The sequence below is a fragment of the Hippopotamus amphibius genome, chromosome 7 (assembly GCF_030028045.1).
Source record: "Hippopotamus amphibius kiboko isolate mHipAmp2 chromosome 7, mHipAmp2.hap2, whole genome shotgun sequence".
NCBI classification, from domain to species: Eukaryota; Metazoa; Chordata; class Mammalia; order Artiodactyla; family Hippopotamidae; genus Hippopotamus; species Hippopotamus amphibius.
The window spans coordinates 103,115,964-103,135,879 of NC_080192.1; the positions used below are offsets into that span (position 1 = coordinate 103,115,964).

Sequence of the window (19,916 nt, forward strand, 5' to 3'; positions counted from 1 at the left end):
GTTTTTTTCAGTGCCATTGTTCAGAGTCTTGAACAGTGCTTGGTGCAGAGTAAATACCATATATATATGTATGTACGTATATATGGTGAGTCAAAATTATCCACACTCTGGCAGTAGAATTTATTTTAATTAACTTTTAGAGAAGACAAATACATCATTTTTCAACATAATCACCTTGCTTTTCAATACACTTTGTCCATCTGTCAAGAAGCTTTTGTATTCCCTCATTAAAAAATGTTTTCAGCTGAGCTGCGAGTCGCGAATGCGCTGCTGTCTTCACATCTTCATCAGAAGAGAAGCTTCAGGGGCTTTCAGGGGACCAAATAGGTGAAAGTCTGATGGAGCAAGATCAGGACTATAGGGAGGATGCTTTAACACCTCAAAACGAAGTCATCCACGACAGACTTAGGTTTTAAAAGGTTTGCGCAAGATGGGTACTGAAACAGCTCATGGAAGAGCATGAACAGAAGTGTCTGGCTATCTGCAGACAAAATTTGGACCAATACTCTAAGGAAGGTGAAAATTTCTTAAAGAGAATCATTACTGGAGACATGGATTCATCACTACGAGCCTGAGAGTAAATGGCAGAATACGGAGTGGAAGCATCCTCAGTCACCAACCAAGAAAAGGTTCAAAAGTGAACCATCAGCTGGAAAATTGCTGCTTACAGTTTTCTGATATTCTCAAGGGCAAGTATTGGAATATTATCAGGAGAAAGGTTCAACAATCAACAATGCTTGTTACAGTGAGACGCTTATTGAAGAGTTTTGGATTAAACAGAGGACTGCTATCCAAGGGCATTGTGATCTTGCATGACAATGCACGTCCACAAACTTTTGCCTACACTGTCGACACAATGCAAAACCTTGTTTTGAGGTGTTAAAGCATACTCCCTATAGTCCTGATCTTGCTCTAAATTTTCACCTGTTTCGTCCCCTGAAAGCAGCACTACGAGGACAGAGCTTCACTTCTGATGAAGACGTGAAGACAGCAGTGCATTTGTGGCTCACAGCTCAGCTGAAAACATTTTTTAATGAGGGAATATGAAAGCTTCTGGACAGATGGACAAAATGTATTGAAAAGCAAGGCGATTATGTCAAAAATTGATGTATTTGTCTTTTCTAAAAGTTAATTAAAATAAATTCTACAGCCAGAGTGTGGATAATTTTTGACTCACCTTCGTATATCATTTGTGTGGAAGCACAAAATGGCTGATGTTTCAGTTAGCTTTTGCTGCGTAATGAACCATCCCAAAAGGTAGTAGTTTAAAACAGTGATTCATTATTTCTTATGATTCTGTGAGTTGGCTGAATAGTATGAGATGGTTTCACATTTCTGGGACATCAGCTCTGTGGCTGGGACAGCTAGATCTTTCTCTCCATGTCTCTCATCTTGGGTTTCAGCGTTCCAAGAGAGTGAGCATGGAAGCTGTAACACTTCTGCTGGTTAGGCTTGGAACTCATTTCCAGTGTATTCTATCAGACAAAAAAGTCACAAGGCCAGATCCAGAGATGGGGAAATTGACCTGATCTCTTGATGGATGTCATAGCACAGTTTGAGCCATTTTTAACCTACCACAGATGGCCAAGTTTAAAAAACTTTCTGTAGGGAATTCTTGTACTGGGAGGGAGATTGGTCAAGCTGTTCTCCCAGAGTCCTTCCAACTCTGAGATTCCACCAGGCTGAATGGCTCTCTTATAATGTTCTAAGTGAGAACAGTTATTAACCTACTGTAACTGGAAACTTTAATCTTCTACATCTGGTAAGATAATTTCAAAGATAATTCACTGAAAAATTATTTTCTAACTATTATAATCTAGAATTTATATTATTCCTTTAACCATTTCAAATACCTACCAGAATGTTCTTGTTAGTGATAATGGTATTTACATCTAGTTACACTAATGGGTCACTAACTCTACTTTTAATTCTGGTATCACAGCAGCATTCTCCTTTCCTTACACTTTGTTGACCATTCTATGAACACTGGATAAACTCTTTATTTTTGTTCACCCATCAAATATCTAATTTTTTAGAAGTCACTGAGATAACAATATAAAATTCGTATTTTTCTCCTGCGTCAGAGAAGAGTGCTTATATTATTGCCTCAATATTTAACACTATTTACTGTTAAAGTTATAAATCTACCACTCTTCTGTAATCATTCTTTTATGACAATTTTAATAAATTAAAGATATTTCTTTGTGACTAGTGTAGTAGTAGCAGATAAAGAGATATATGAAGGCAGAAATATCATATAAGCAACTTACAATTAATATATAACAACACCAGTGAAACTTTGCATTAAGGAGTTTTGAAACCATCACAGTAGGAAATACAGTATGGGGAAGACTGAACTGCTGATGGCTAAACTGTGATTTAATAGAAAAGTTCATACCATAGAATTTTGCTACTATATTTTTGTATGTGTATGGACTTAGCTGAAAAATCACGTTTTTGATAATTTTGACAAATACCTGACAAAATACTTGAAACATGAAATTAAACATGTTTTAGTTATTATCAAGGAATCTGTTCTGTTAAAAATTTTTAGCTTGGCATTAAATCTCTTGCCCCCAAATTCTACACTTTGCTTCTCTCTTCCTACTCTTCCCAACCCTTCTAAAAACAAACAAACAAACAAACAAACTCAAAGCAACTCACAACAATTTTCTAAAAATAAAGCCAGTTCATCTCTGTGGTACTGATAAGCCAGGTATTGTTGATAACTAACCTGATCAGGTATCACTGCCAGCAAATCTTGTCCTAACTTTCCTTTTTTTAAAAAAAATAATAAACTATTAGTTTTACATTTACAGAAAAAGTGAACAGAAAAGAGAGTTCTTATATGTCCCCATGCCCACCTCCCAATCAGTTTCCCCTATAACTAACATCTTGCATTGGTGTAGTACATTTGTTACAACCGATGAACCAATATTGATATATTACTTAGTAAAGTCCATAGTTTCCATTAGGGTTTACTCTCTGTGTTGTAAAGTTCTGAGTTTTGCCAAATGTATAATGTCATGTACCCATCATTACAGTGCCATACAGAACAGTTTCACTGCCCTAAAAATCTCCTGTGTTTCACCTATGCGTTCCTCCTCCTCCCCCCAACCCCTGCTTTTCCTTTTTAATACCCAAATTGAGCCTAGGGTAATATTAATTAATTGGCGCTAAGAATTTGCTTAAATAACCCGTGATTCCTGATGGCAATCAACATTGCATAATCATCAATTTAGACTAGCACTGTCCAATAAAAGCCATATATCTTTAAAAATCTCTAGATGATGCATTAAAAAGTAAAAAGAAACAAGTGAAATTAATAATATATTACACTTATCCCAATATATCCAAAATATTAATTCCAACATGTAACCAATAAAAAAATGAGATATTTAAATTTTTTTGGTACCAACTTTCAAAATCTAGTATGCATTTCAGAGGACTCACATTTCAAGTCCTCAGTAACCAGAAATAGCCAATGACTAAGGTATTGAACACTGCAGGCCTAGACTGTGAGCAACTTGAAAGCAAGCTATCCTTCTCTCTCCAGGGCCTCCAGATTAGGCAGGAAGGGAATATTTTTGGAAGGTATATCAGAAAGATAAAAGGGCTCTCTAAATTTCTGGATGCTAATACTTAAATTTTCTGCAACCACTTTCTTTAAACTCTTCAGTTCTGGAAAAAGTGGAGTGAGGATTATGCTCATTCTGGCATCTCAAAGAAATGAGTGTGTTTTTGGCTTCCTGACTCCCAGAAAGCCTGAATCATCCAAAATGTTGACTCATGAGCTTAAGGTGACTGAAACATAATGTGAATCAAATTTGCCTTCCAAGGCATCGTTCTGTTTCCACTTTCTTCTCTTCCCTCCCTCTTTGGGTGACTCATCCTTCTACCAACTAAGAGTCCAGCAGATACCAAAACTCTCTTTGAAGGAGATGAGCAGACTTTCAAATGGTCTGCCCCAGTCCCTAGATCGTCCAGCCCAGCTGTTTTGCCTACCTCATCCAGGGTCTGCAGTTTGGACTGGGAGTGGTCTTAAAACTGTAGAAAATATTTTCTCTTTTAAGGTGGTGATGGTAGTAGTGATAAGCTGGTTTGGGAATTTAAGGTTGAAAAAGACAATCTTTTATTTCAAAATCTAAAATTTAATGTATACTTCAATCCATAAGGCCTACTCCACCGTCCCGTTATTTAGTACCTATCTGCGTTCTGGGTTTTTTCCTTTCCTGGGAGGAAAGTTTCCACTCCCAGTCCCCAAGATAACGCCCTTCCGGTGGCGCGCCAGGAGCGTCTCCGACCCCCCAGGACAGGCAGGCGGCCAGCTCGCTCTCCCAGTACTCTAACTACCCAGACTGACCTCCAGCTGTGGGCAAGGCCAAGACCCCAAGGCGACCCGCAACCACCCTAGGCGGACTGTGGGGTTCCCAGCTTCAAACCCCGCCCATCGAACCCACCCTGGCCGGTAAGAAAGAGGAAGTGCAGTAAGACCCACCCACTTTCGTCATTTTCCTTTTCCGTTGGGCCGGCTGGTTGCCCGTCAACTCTATCTCTTAGCCGATTGGCTCACTCCCTCCCGCGTTAGTGCCTGCCTCTCCCTGGCGGGGAGGGTGAGTCACGCCAAACTGGGCGGAGAGTCAGCTGGCCTCTCTCCTTCGCTCGTCTGGGCGGCGGCGGCGGCAAGTGGGGACGGGGCGGGTGGCGCATCACGGGCGCGGAGGCAGGAGGAACAGTCTCATTGTTCCGGGAGCCGTCGCCACTGCAGGTCCCTCGGCTCGTAGGGCCCTGCCCCTCAAAGTCCTCCCCACCCCCCACAACCGCCCGCGGCTCTAAGGAGAGGCGTCTCCTGCGGAGGCAGCAGCTGCAGCATCATCTCTGACCCGCCAGCCATGGAAGACATGGACCAGTCGCCTCTGGTCTCCTCGTCTTCGGACAGCCCGCCCCGGCCTCAGCCCGCGTTCAAGTACCAGTTCGTGAAGGAGCCCGAGGACGAAGAGGAAGAGGAGGAGGAAGACGAGGACGAGGACGAGGACTTGGAGGAGCTGGAGGTGCTGGAGAGAAAGCCCGCCGCCGCGCTGTCGGCGGCCCCAGTGCCCGCCGCGGCCGCCGCCCCCGCTGCCGCGCCCCTGCTGGACTTCGGCAGTGACTCCGTGCCCCCGGCGCCCCTGGGGCCCCTGCCGGCGGCGCCCCTCGCCGCCCCACAGCGGCAGCCGTCCTGGGACCCGAGCCCTGCGTCGTCGGCGGAGCCCGCGCCCTCCCTCCCCTCCATTACCGCAGCCTCGCCCTCCAAGCTCTCTGAGGACGATGAGCCTCCGGCCCGGCCTCCCCCTCCTCCCCCGGCCGACCTGAGCCCTCAGGCCGAGCCCGAGTGGACGCCGGCCCCCGCGGCCCCCGCCGCGCCCCCCTCCACGCCGGCCGCGCCCAAACGCAGGGGCTCCTCCGGCTCTGTGGGTGAGTGCCGCGCCCTCCGCCTCGCGCCGCCCCTCGCGCCCCTCCCTCTTTTGTGCGCAGCCCCGGGAGCCCGGGCCCGGCCTTCCTCCCCGCCCAGAGGGGGCTTTGTTTGCGGACCTCGGGGCGAAGGCGCCCCCGCTGGTGGGAGCCGCGGGGAGCAGGGCGGGGCGGCCGAGGAAGCCCGGGCTTGCTCTTTATTGTCCGTCTGGGTATCGGGGAACACGTGCACCCCGCCCGCTCCCAGGTTCTTCTCTCTGGTCTCCCACCGCGTCCGGGAAGTTAGGCACCCCTTGCAGGAGCTGGGTGTGTATCGAGGAACTAGGGGTGTGGATTCATGGGGCTGGCTTGGTTCCGGGGTGAGGATGGAAGGAAGGCCTTGGCGCCCTAATCTTTTGTCTGCCCGTCCGGGTTGCTCCTGGGGAAAAGACGCAGTTTTGCTGCTGGTCTTTGCCTGCATTCAGCCCTGGTCACCCTCCCCACCCCTCCCTCGGCGTGGGTGGCCCCGTGCGCTTTATCGCCCCCCTCCTCCCGTATCACCCCCTCCCCCCGCGCTTGTGGGGAGCTGGCCCAGTGGAGAACGTCCACATTGACCCGACTGCAATGAAGGGAGAGCGCCTCCAGTGGTGTGGCGCGTGGAGAATTGGGGAGCGGAGTTCAGGCGAAGTCCTGCCACCGCCCAGCTTACCCGGGTTGTGATGTGGCTGCTCCTCACCGGCTTAACTGAGCCAGGGAAGCGGCACCTGGGCATCGTGTTCCGAGGAGGCGCGGTTCTTTCAGGAGCTCTGCCGCAGAGTGAGGGGAATTGCTGTTAGGGTGGCCAGGTTTAGCCTCTTAACGCATCGTAATTGAATCGTAGAGAAAGGGAAAAGGCAAAATGGTTGACATTCCTAAAAAGGGGGAAACCTGTGGATTCCCTGTCGGGAATAGGCCAGTTGAACTTGTGGCAGATTTACCATGAGACTTCATGAAATGCTTTGAGACAGACTTTTTCATTTATTGGTTAGAAATACTGTTTCGTGGAAGTAATGTGTTTTAGGTTTGCAGAGACAAATCTGCATAGTCTGTAAATAGCTTTCAAGTCTTTTCATTCCCGAGCACCTGATTGTATGTTATTATTAGGGACATTGTTTTATTACCCTTTTCATCTTGGGAAATTGTATATTTTGGAAGAGAAAAAATCAAGTTCGTTAGAGATTTGAGAAATCATCTTATTAGACACGTTAATTAACTTATTAACAAGTAGCTTGTTACTTTTGGGACAGAAAGTGTCCCATTAGTATGTATAAAAGGGCAAGAGTCAAGAATCAGGTAGTGTAACAGCCTGCTGAGAAATTGTCATAGCCTTGTAGGATTTTAGAAATGATTTTTTTCTCTAGAAAAACAAACTCAGTGGAAGATAACGGGAGAATTTTTTTTTCTTCAATTCACTCCACAATGGGGAAAATAAGCCAATAGTGATGTTTCTGAATAACATTTTGATATTGATATACCCCAAAACATTACTCAAAACATTAATCACTACACTAAAGATATTAGAATCAAAGCAGTACTTAAAGTTTCCTTTTTCTGGGTAAAAACATATTTTAGAGAAACTAAGGTGAGCTATAAAAATATCATATAATAAGAAATTTGCAAGCGATAAATTTAATGATTAAGAAAGGCATACTAGGGCTTCCTAGGTGGCGCAGTGGTTAAGAATCTGCCTGCCAATGCAGAGGTCACGGGTTCGATCCTAGCTCCAGGAAGATCCCACATGCCACGGAGCAACTAAAGCCCGTGTGCCAAAAAATAAAAAAATAAAAAAATAAAAAATAAAAATACAGTCATATTTAAAAAAAAAAAAAAAAAAAAAAAAAAAAAAAAAAAGAAAGGCATACTAATTTGTCATCCTATATCCTGCATGGAAACAAAGAAAAGAATTCTTGAACGTTGGAGATGCAGGGGGTGACAGCATTCTTTTGGAATTTTGACTTTTGGAATACTAAGTTTGGAAGACAAAGGAGAGAAAATATTGCCTACTCAGCAACTCCGTCTTTACATAGTGCTGTAATTCTGTATTGATGTTGCCTATTTGGAAAATTTGGTTCCTTTAGTAAATGTGGGAACACTGTGATTATGACCACCGATAGTTAAGCCATTTCACTGAGTCTAGCTTTCTTAACCAGTTCATTCATTCAACTGATGATTGATTACCTAGAAAGAGGCACGGTTCTAGGCTATCAGGATAGAGCAATAAGCAGGACACATGTTCCTCATGGGGTGAGTACAGATAATAAGCATGTAATTAAGGAACTCAGTGTTAAGTGAATGTTAACTCACATGTTAAGTGTTAAGCAGAATGTGTGGAAAATGATTGAGATGTGTGGGAGCCTTTTTAGATATGCCAGCACTGAGAAAGGCCTTTCTGAGGAGATATAAGCTGCAGATGTAAAAAACTTCCAAGAAGCTCCTAGGAGGCAAAAGTCCTGAGACAGTAATGAGCTTTGAATGTTTGAGAATCTAGGGAGAGAGTGGTATAAGGTGAGCGTGGGAAGGTGGACTACATGTAAATCATTTGAGGTCTCCAGCAGGCCATGGTAACAAGTTTTGCTTTTTAAAATATTGTTTATTTTTAAAATGTGCTCCTTAAATAATTATATTGGGATTTTGGAGCAGAAATACAGTTTTGAAGATTTAGAGAAACTAAAAAGACTGATGTGAGTAAAGACAAGGGGTGAGAAATGTGCAGAGCATGGTTAGAAACATAGATCAGTCTGACTGGAAGAAGGTTTATGTTACTGAGTATGGTAGATCCCTGAAACTTGTGTATTTAACATTGTTGTTTACCCTATTTTCTGAGTAAATGCTGGTTTCTCTTACTTGGTAAGTTATAATTTTGCTGTTTTTTCTTGTTCTTGGAGCATCCCCATTGCAATGCAGTAACTGAAGTGAGACTGAAGCCTCTCCCCTGCTGAACATTTTTCATGGAGAAACATTGGCTTCAGGTTAAAAAGGTGGTTGGTTAACCTAGGCTTTGAGGATATGCAAGGGAAACTGGATAGAAATTGAGTTGAGGGAGCTCAGCTCAGTGCTCTGTGATGACTGGGGTGGGATGGGGAGGGTAGGAGGGAGGGAGGGAGGCTCGAGAGGGAAGAGATATATGTATACATATAGCTGTTTCACTTTGTTCTACAGCAGAAACTAACACAACATTATAAAGCAATTATACTACAATTAAAAAAAAGAAATTGAGAGAAATGCAGACATTCATTAAGGATGGCATTAAGCTGGTCTCTGGACATGGTCTAAGCCATTGTTAATTAAGATTGAAAATGTGTGGTAGCTCTGGATTCTGAAGGGTGTTGAATGCCAAATTAAGGAATTAGGGTTTTATCCTGCCTCTGTCCATGCTCTGCCATCCACAGTTGCCCTTGCTTTTGGCAATTTAAATTATGAAAAAAGTTTTTGTTGTTTCTAAAATATAAAGCTATTTCATTATTTTATCCTGAATTACTGCTTTAGGCATTGGGAAGCTGTTGAAAATTATTGAACTAAGGCATGGCATCATGAAAGACTGTTAGAAAAGAGAATTGGAGACAATATTCAAGATAGGTTGGAAAGAAAAACAGGGGAACTATTTAGAAATCTTTCACAGTAGTTCTGTGAGAGGTGAGTAAAGCCTGAATTGGTTTATTACTAGTTCATTCAGTGAAAATGGAATACAGGGAGGAATATAAGAAACTCTAGGAAGCATGATTTTTTTTTGGCTCCAAATCTCTATTTTTATAGTTAGGTTAAGAAGAGGTTTTATGAAAGAAAAATTGATAGGACTTGGAGGCCATGGATATAAATACAAAGAAGAGAATGTTGGTGCTTATTAAATCAATTTCAGAGACTGTCCAAAGTTGTTGCAATGGAAATTTGTATAGAATTGAATATTGCTCAGAAGCATAGGTTATGTCTTAAGGATTAAAAATTATTAGTCTTTTACAAAGTCATGTATTATGTGATTATTTATATCAGCAAAGGAGCACATATTAGAAATGTTAAAAGATTTTGAGTGATATATAATTTAAATCTTTAACTATCAGTCCTTAACATAAAGTTCAAGTAAACAATGATGTGACACTCCCAGGAAGTAGTTGCCTCTAAAGAGAGATGTCATGCCATAATCCATCCCTCATCCTCCCGCCTTCCATTATTACCTAGAAAATGATGACAAGGAATGGAACTGATGAATTTAGAGATTCTGAATAATTCTCTTGTTAACTTTCTAATTTTCTGACTAGGAATAAAAATTAGGAACAAGTGGTGTGCTCCTTATAGATGAAGTGAATTACGTTTCACATTGGTTCCTAGGAAGCTCAGTGTCAAATTTGTAGTTCTTTTTAGTAACTCACAAGCTTCCTCAAATCCTTGAAGGATTTGAAGTGAAGTGGTGAATATCTATTTAACCTTCAATAAATGTCTAATTATGTGGACTAGTATTTAGAAAACATGCTATTTTAGCACTATATTTCTGTAAACTTGGAAGATTTGCTATTTGTGTTATATGAAAAATTTCCAAAAAGGAACATATTATCTATTGTCCAGTAATTGGCTCTGTTTTATGTGTAGTTATTTCATAATATACCTAAAAGCAGTTTATTTGAAACACTGCTGTTGCAAGGCCCCAATTTAAAAGGCACATTTTAAAGGTACTTTGCTAGCTCAGGATAAAAGTATCAACCAAATGGATGGTATTTCTTGATTTTTCCTTGGGACCTCTAAGTAGAAGTAAGTGTTGGCAGATACACTAGTCTTACAGTACATTCTTTTTGTTCCTGTTTCTAAATATAGATCTTTGAAGGTCCCTCTGGAGGTGACAGCACCAGGGATGGGAACTGTAAGGGTAACAAACATAATTCATCAGCAGTATTTAAATGCGTGAGTGTGACCTTTGTGGCTAGCTAAGATAGGACATAGGCGTGCAAAATGGCAGGACCGAGCTCTACTGATGCTAAGGTTTTCTCAGACTGATGATGGCCTCATCATTCTTTTCAACTCTAAAGGAGAAATTTATAATTTCACATTTAACCTCATAGTTTTTTGTTTCTTGGAACAGTGATTATTAATTTTTTTTCACATCATTATTGGAGTATAATTGCTTTACAATATTGTGTTAGTTTCTGCCATACAACAAGGTGAATCAGCTATTTGTATACAGATTCTGCATATCCCCTCCCTCTTGAATCTGCCTCCCACCCTCCCTGTCCCACCCCCTAGGTCATCACAAAGCATTGAGTTGATCTCCCTGTGCTGTGCAACTTAATTTTTAAGTTGCTTTACTCATGTGTTCCTGTAACATTCTGTTCTTACCTCATCGTATGTATCATACTATATATGGGAATGGTATGTTTACTCATTTCTATTCACCAGATTTATATGCTCCTTGAGGAAAAAGCCTGTATTATCTTTTTTCCTTGAGGAAAAGGACTGTATGACATTATATCTGCACTACTGAGCACAGTGGCTTAGATGTGGCATAGGCACTCAGATATTTGTTGAATGAATATATTATAGATGAATCCCAATCTGTATTCTCTGTAGTTCTGGAATTACTGCAATATTTTCTCTCAAATAAAAATCCGAAGTCTTGGGACTTCCGTGGCAGTCCAGTGGTTAAGACTCTGCGCTTCCACTGCAGGGGGCACAGGTTCCATTCCTGGTCCGAGACATTCTGCATCGCATTGCGGCCAAAAAGAAAAAAAGAAAAAAAAGTCCCAAGTGTTATGAATTAAAGCATTAATTTATTTACATATACAAGGTATATGGATGTACCCTATTTTATTTAATCAGTCTCTTATTGATGGTTAATTAGGTTGTTTTTCAGCTTTTTCCGTTATAAATAACATTGCTGTGAACACCTTTATATATACTTCTTTGCAAATACGTGCTGTTATATGTGTTGTAGGATAAATTCATGTAAATGGGATTACTGATCCAAAAGCTGTATGCATTGAAAATGTTGATAGATAATGCCGAATCATCCTACAATAGGTAGTACTCCTACTGCTGTAGTAGGAGCTGTAGCTGCTAAATATTGGATTATCTTTTTAGCAGTCCTTGAATCCTTTACTTAGGTGGCCCTGTAGTTTAAAAAACAAAACAAAACATTATTTCTTTAAAAATTTGTTCTTATTACCATAGATGAAGAAGGCTTATAAAGTTTTGTTGTTGAAACAGATTTGGAGATGATTATTATTAGTGGTCCCTTGGAAGTTCAATATTAAGAAAAAATTAGCATACTCTTTTTTTTTTTTTTAAAACCAGGTTTAGGGCTGAGTATGGGGACAAAAAGATAAGTAGAGATTGTAGTTATGAGAGGTACATGTAGCAGATTAGGAAAGAATATAAGCCCCTACCCATAAAGTGTTTTCCGCTGTCTTAAAACCAGAGGACTCTTATGATTGTACTGTAGGGACAATTATATATTTACATACCTATCAGGTGCCTTTGTGAAAAGAGAAGAAAACTCACTTGTATTTTTTCTCCTTAACTGTATAGATTGAATTATAAACTTGACTAATTGGAAGGTGCCATTATTAAATTGACAGCCCTGGGGCTTCCTAGGTGGCGCAGTGGTTAAGAATCCGCCTGCCAATGCAGAGGTCACAGGTTCGATCCCAGCTCCAGGAAGATCCCACTTAAATTGACAGCCCTAGGTGAAGCTGACCTAAACCATTAAAAATTGTTTTTTTAATTTACTCAAGTCTTTGGTCTCAGAAAACAAGGGAATTTACTTATTTAAAATTCTGTTCATCTTTGTTCTAAGGGGATTTATTTATTTATTTATTTTTTTAAGGGGATTTATTAAATACATTTAAACCTGTCATATAAATCCCTTTCACAAATAGCCTTTAGAACTTCTCAGTCTCAACTAATCAACATCATTATTAAATTATTGAGTTTTATTAGTCTACCAAGTTCTGGATTCAATTTGCTAATATTTTGTTAAAGAATTTTGCATGCCTGTGTAAGGAATATTTTTCTGTATTTTTATTTTCTTGTAATAGCCTTGTCTGGTTTTGGTATTAGTGTATAAATCTGTGGAACATTTTGGGATGTGCTTGTTCTTTCTTAATATGCTGAAAGAGTTTGTATAAGCATCCCTTGATGTTTATAGAATTGATTAGTGAAACCATCTGGCCTTGGAGTTCTCTTTGTGGAGAAGGTTTTAAATTACAGGTTTAAAATATTTTATGGGTTTTAAAATACTTTCTTTAAGTGATATAGGGCTATCCAGATTTTCTGTTTCTGCTTGTGTCAGTTTTGGAAATGTGTGCCTTTCAAGGAACTTGACTGTTTCATCTTAATGAGTGGACGTCAAGGAATTTGCTCACCTAAGTTTTTAATTTTATTGGCATAAACTTGTTTGTAATGTTCTCTTATATTTTTAGGATTTATAGTGATAGTCCCTCTTTTATTTCCAATACTTATTTTTCTGTTTTTCTTGATCATTTTAGGGATTATCCATTCTATTGATGTTTCCAATGAACCAACTTTTGGCTTCATTGATTTTTTTTTTTTTCTATAGTTTGCATGTTTCCTGTATGATTGTTTTCTGCTATTATTTTATTTTCTATTACTTGTTTGAACTTACTCTTTCTTGTTTCGTTAGGTGGAAGCGTTAAACTTCAAATTTAACCCTTTTTTCTAAAAGCATTTAGAGCTATAAATTTCTATCCAAGCATTGCTTTAGCTGTATCCTGCAGATTTCCATTATCATTTGATTTAAACTATTCTTTGATTTTTCCTGTGATATGTTCTTTGATCCATGAGTTATTTAGAATTGTGTGTTTAATTTCCAAACATCTGGGGATTTTCCAGAATTTTTGTTTTATTGATTTCAGTTTAATTCATGTGGTCAAAGAACATACACTGCATGATTTCAGTCCTTTGATTTTTTTTTATTTTATTTTATTTTTTAATATATGTATATTTTTTGGTTGCGTCAGGTCTTAGTTGTAGCATGCAGGCTCTTCTTTTCTCTGTGGCTCGTGGGCTCAGAAGTTGTGGTGTGCGGGCCTAGTTGCCCTGCAGCATGTGGGATCTTTTTTCCCTGACCAGGGATCAAACCCATGTTCTCTGCATTGCAGGACAGATTCTTTACCACTGGACCACCAGGGAAGTCCCTCAATCCTTTAAAAAAAATTAATTAATTAATTAATTAATTTTATTGGCTGTGTTCAGTCTTTTTTGCTGTGCGCAGGCTTTCTTTAGTTGTGGTGAATGGGAGCTACTCTTCATTGTGGTGTGCAGGCTCCTTGTTGCCGTGGCTTCTCTTGTGGAGCACAGGCTCTAGGCGCGTGGGCTTCAGTAGTTGCAGCACATGGGCTAAATCGTTGTGGCTCACCGGCTCTAAAGCGCAGGCTCAATAGTTGTGGTGGCAAACGGGCTTAGTTGCTCCGAGGCATGTGGGATCTTCCAGGAGCAGGGATCGAACCTGTGTCGCCTGCATTGGCAGTTGGATTCTTAACCACTGCGCCACCTAGGAAGCCCTCCCTCAATCCTTTTAAATTTATTGAGATTTGCTTTATAGACCAGGAAATGTTTTATCTTGGTGTATGTTCCATGTGTAGTTGAGAAGAATGCGTATTCTGTTGTTGGTTGTAGTGCTTTATGAAAGTCAGTTCATTGGAATTTTGTCTAAATCATCTATATCCTTGTTTATTGAGTGTGTGTGTGTATGTGCATGTATGTCCAGTCTATCAATTAACTGAGAGTTGAGTGTTAAAATTTTTAAATAATATTTGTAGATTTGTCCTTGTCGCCCTTTAGTTTTTGCTTCATGTCCTACCATTACACCTTTCCCATGTACCTTTAGTGTTGTTATATCTATTTAGTGTTATGTCTAATTACTCCTTTATTATTATCAAATGCCCCTCTTTACCTTTGGTATCTCAAGATAATACTCCTGTGTTTGAATCTACTTTGCTCAACATTATTATAGCCATTCCAGATTTTGTGGGCTAAGTGCTTGGATTGTACATCCTTTTACATTCTTTTACTTTTAACCTACCTGTGTTTTTATATTTGAAGTGTGTCCTGTAAGTGGCACATAGTAGGGTTTTTATCTAGTGTAAAAACCTCTGCTTTTTAACTGGGGCATTTACTACATTCAGTGTAATTATTAATATGATTCATTTAAGTCTCCCTTCTCTTTCTTCCATCTGCTTTTGTTTTTTGTTTTTTCTATATGTTCTTTCCATTCTTTGTGCTTTCATTGTCATACATTTTTCTTCTACATAGGTTATTATATATTGTAGTTATTTAAGCTTCAAAAATCAATTATTCTTGAAGGAAATTAAGGTATGAGAATACTTTATGTCTACTCATGTATTTACCATTTCTGCCCTTCTTTGTTCCTTCATGGAGATTTGGGTTTCTATCTGGTATCTTTTTCCTTTATTCTGAAGAACTTCATTTAACATTTCTTGTTGTGCAGGTCCCTTGGTGATTTCTTTCAGCTTTTGTTTTCATCCTTTATCTGTTAATATCTTAATTCATCTTTACTTTTGAAGGATTTTTTGATGAACACCGTCAATTTTGTTATTTGTGGTATTTATGGTCTATAAAGTCACAGAAAATACTGAATTAGCAGATACTGAATCATTGTCTCTAGGGGAAATACAGGGTTAGTTTCCTGTGAATCTTTAGTTATAGCATTTTTGTTACTGATCACTATATAACTTTGTTTTAGGTATGTTTCTATTAAAAGAAACACATTGCTTAATGTATATTGTAGACTCATTAACATTGAACTCATGGCTAACAGCACTATAACTCATGTCTGAATGAACCTTATCTAAATATTTTCTCTGTAAAATACATCATAGCCTTTTTGCTGTTAAGAGCACGACAGCACTTCAGCACTGTGCTTAGGGGTCATATGAGAATCACCAACAAAAAGCACAGAAATGCAGACAGTAGGGCACTAAATAGACTGCTAAAAGAATACTTATTTACTGTATGGGAGCTGAAACAAGAAAGCACAGGGTTGCTGTGTTTGACCTCACCTGGGAAAGTATGTTGGGGGACTGGCATGTTTGCCTGCTCTGCACGTGCCTGCTGCTGTAAGTACTGATTTTGGGTTTATTAATTTAGTGAGTAGGCCAGTTGGCAAATTAAGGAATCTGTGAATTATGAGGGTTGACTGTATGCAATTCTAGGTTTTCAGCTTCTTTCATCATTTTAAAGAATGTTCTGTTATCTTTTGGATTGCATTGTGTTCAATGAGAAGTCAGGTCATTCTTATTAATGTTTACCTGCCTTTTCCTGTTTTTAAGATTTTTCTCTGTCTTTGGTTTTCAGCAGTTTGATCTCTACAGTGTACTTCTTTGTGGTTTTGTGTTTATCCTGCTTGTGGTTCATTGAGTTTCTTGGATCTGTGGGCTGGTATTTTCTATCACAATTTTCAAATTTTAGGCCATTATATCTTAAATTTTTTTCCCTGTCTCAGTCATTATTGTCTTTCTTGGGGCCTCCAGTTGTTATGTATACTTTAACTGCTTGATTATCTTACAGGTCATTGAGACTCTGTTCATTCCCTGCCCCCAGCTTTTTGTTCTTCATACTGTGCTTCAGTTTGGATAATTTCTTTCTGTTGCTTTTTCTTTAAGTTTATTGATCTTTTCTTCTCCACTGTCCAATCTGCTTTTATTCTCATTTGGTGAAATTTTCTTTAGATTAATGTAATTTTCAGTTATAGCATTTCCATTTGGTTCTTTTTCTAGTCCATGTTTTTCTACCAGAATTCTCTATTCACCCATTATGTCTGTCTTTTACTGTACATACTAGGAATTTTTTAAGCTATTTTAATTTCCATTTTAATATTCATTAATCCAACATTTTACACTATTTCTTTTTGTTTATATTGGCTGTTTTTTCTTATTTATGCTCATATTTTGTTGCTTCTTTTCACATCCAGTAATTTTTTATTTTATACTGCTTGTCATGGATGTGGTGATAGTTTTGTTCTGGCAGGCAGTTGATTTGCTGGCAAATCACCTTGATTTTTTTCAAGTATGATTTTAAAGTTAGGGTGGGTCTTGAGCAGTGGCTGGCTGACTTTTTCTTTAAGGGCTGAGTAGTAAATATTTTAGACTTGTGGGTCATATAGGTTCTATCTAACTACTTATCTTTGCCATTATAATGCAAAAGTAGCCATAGACAGTACATCACATGAATGGACATGACTTTCTTCAACACATTTTGGCCCATGAGCTATATTTTACTGACTCTTGGTCTAGAGTATCCCTTACACAGTCCCACTTTTAAGGTGTACCTTTTCTGGAATCTCATTTTATGTTTGGGGTTTACAAGATCTGTCCACTCTGACTGGCCAGAACTTTAGGTCAGGTCTTCCAGCACAGTCAGACCTCCTGAATACCCATTCAGCTCACAACTGTATCATAGATTTGTCTGCAGGGTCTTAGTAAGTCTTGTGGTGCATATGTGCAACATTGTATTCAGCCAAAGGTTTAAAGGGAACATCTGTCTAGCTTTCTGGAGCTCCATTTCTTTGAAGTTTTTCTTTGCATGTCACCTTGCTCCACAAATCCCAGACAACCCAACAGCTTCCTCTACTCAGCAAAAGTGCAGTATCCTTGGACTCCTCTGTCATGTGCTGTTGACAGAAAGTTCCTTCAGACAGAAAGCCAGGGCACTCCTCTGGTGTGCTTCCCTCTTCTCAGGAATTACACTCCTGCCTGTGGTCCAGCGTCTCAGGACAGCTGCTTCATATATTCTGCCCAGTTTTATAGTTGTTTATGTTTGGAAGGGTTGGTGTGATAAAATTACTCTCGTAGCTAGAAGCAGAGGTTTTTCTCTCTGATTTTAAAATGCAGTTTATTTTCCTTGTTTTATATATTAGATATGATTTTACTGACCAGTTATACTTTTTGATTGATAAACAGGTTTTGAAATGAATGTGTCAGGGAAAATACTCAGTATAAGAGTGTGTGGACATTGGTGAGATTGTGGTACATATCTGTTTTTTGAATTGACTAGTGATAAATTCAAAACTGATAATACCATTTTTACTTCTTTGAAAAGTGATTTACTAAAAAAAAGAAACCACCAAAATTCTTTAGTGAACTTTAATTTTGAAATTGATTCTGGTGTGGTGGAAGTAATCAGCATTCAAAGTTTGTAGCCCTGAGGCAGTTAGTCTAAACTTATATTTTAGTTTTAGGCTTAGGTAAGGAAAAGAATCTAGCGTTAGGGCCAACTTGAGGAATAGATCATTTGGAAATCTTTCATACTGTCATTAGAAGTAGTTCAATGATTCTGTTCATTTTAATGAGGGTAATAAGAAAATATATGTATATCTGATTATAGTTTAAATTATTATTTTCTAGCTTTGTCAGTAACTAAGCTATGTGACTTTGAATAAGTTACATAATTCACTGAGCTTAGTTAACTGGAAATGTAGAAGATTAACAAAAATAAGGTGAGGATGAGTATGTTTTAGAAAGAAAGTGAGGCTGAATATGGTGAATTTGAGCATTACTGGATGTTAACATTTGGATATGCAGGAGGGGAAGCATGGATTTGGTTAAGAAGTTTGCTTAGCATAGATGACATGAAAGGAGTTGTTGAGATAAGTTTAGACAGTTAAATTGGGGCCATATAGTGCAGGGCCTTATATATCTGACTCAGAGTTCTTGGTATAATTCAGTATATAACTTGTAAATGGCTTTGAGCAAGAAAGTATATAGAATTGATGGCGGTAGAGCAGAGACTTAATAGGAGAGTTCTGGCTTCCTTTTTGCCTATTTAGTGAAAACTTGGTTTTTTTGTTCTTGTTTGTTTTGAAATACAACATTACGTTTTTACTTAGAGTAGATATAATTAAGTCCTTAATATTTATTATTTTTTCTGGCTGGCTCTTCAAATAGTACAAATGAGATTGATGATTAAGGTTTTAATTTCATTCACTAGAATTTGGCATTATGAATAGATCATAGAAAGGGGGGTAGTTTACTTTTTTTGTAAGCCCAATACTATAAGTGTATGTGTAACATATCTCAGTAATTTAGAATGTTGTACTTTTTAGTTAATATAGGATCCCTTATTATGAACTAGTTTATTCACTTGTGAAAGTGAGGATCTTTTACAGAAAAAGGAAGATTAAAATCAGTAATTTTTTTCAAAACAGGAAATAGTTTTTAGGTGTTTCAAAAACGCCTTAGAATTTGGTAGCTTTTGTGGTAAATAAGTATTGTTGATCAAAATTTTCTTTTGACATCTTTAATTTTATTTATTAGTCATTTCACATTCTAAATTTATAAAGTCTAGAAAAGAAGTACTTCAGAGTGGTTAAGGAAAAGAGCATGGACTTGTAAACTATGGATTCAATCTCAGATTCATCATTTTTTTCAGTTTTGTGACTCTGGGGAAGTTATTTAGCTTTTTTATGCCTGTGTTTCCTCATCTGTGTAAACAGTAGTACCTATTTTACAGTGGTTTTGAGTATTAAAAGACCATCTGAAATAAATATGCCTGGCCAGCATTAACATCTCTGTAAATGCTATTTATATGGTGAAGTAGAAGCAAACAGTCAGATATTTTGGATAATTACAGGGTATTTGCTGGGTGACAGTTTGTCTTGTTTCAGGAGCTCAAACTTATAGGGCCGATAAAGTAGGAATAGGTAATTTACAACAGTTGCACTTGTGCATAAACACATCCCTCACACTGTACAGCACATGCACTTGAGAGTTAGACCTATTCAAATCCTGGCTCTCTGGCTTCTTAGCTCTGTGACTTAGGGCAAATTGTCCCGTCCCCCGTCCCCCCGCTTCCCTCCCTCACAACATTTTGAGGTGGTTACTATTATTTTCCTTATTTTACAAATGAGGAAATGAAGCACAGAAAGGCTAAGTAATAACTTTCTCAGGGTTACACATTTACATTGTGTAATATGTGATGGATCTTGGGTTTGGACCCAGGCAGTTTGATCCTGTGATTCATGATGGCCTTAGTAGGAGTCCCTGATCAAGTCGCTTCTTCTTGAAGCAAAATGGTAATGACCTCTTCTGGATTTTTTTCCTAAGTGCTTTTAGAAATGGAATACTTGTTTTGTGGCTAATTTTGGATTGAGTCTCATTTTACAAAATGAGGATTTTTTTTTTTTTTTGAAATTTAGTGAATGTTTTAACTACCAATTTGTAAACTTTCTCACTTGACCAAGTCCTAGGAATATAATTATTACTATAAGAGAGATTCTGGTATTAGATAGGAATAAGAATATATTTTTTAACTTTAAAATTTTGGCACAATTTTAGATATTGTTTGGTTTCCGTCTGATTTTAACATAACATGTTTCTAGTTCACTTTCCAAGTAGACTGTCTCTGAATTAGTTGGCTTTTAACTGTATTACCTAGATGAAAAAGACAACCATTTTGTTAAGAATCTGCTACCTTTTATTTAGATGGAG

General features: G+C 38.7%; 1 protein-coding gene across 3 annotated transcripts in view; it reads left to right on the plus strand.

Annotated features, from left to right (window-relative positions):
* The first annotated feature begins 4,631 nt into the window (after window positions 1-4,631).
* RTN4 (reticulon 4) overlaps window positions 4,632-19,916 on the plus strand; it is a 67,307-nt gene continuing 52,022 nt past the window's right edge. Inside the window, exon 1 of one of the 3 annotated variants that reach the window (XM_057740656.1) lies at window positions 4,632-5,454. In XM_057740656.1, coding sequence (XP_057596639.1) covers window positions 4,893-5,454 — 562 coding nt within the window. In that variant the 5' untranslated portion in view covers window positions 4,632-4,892. The remainder of the gene's footprint in view (window positions 5,455-19,916) is intronic. The other 2 variants (XM_057740657.1, XM_057740658.1) reach the window with 2 other exon arrangements.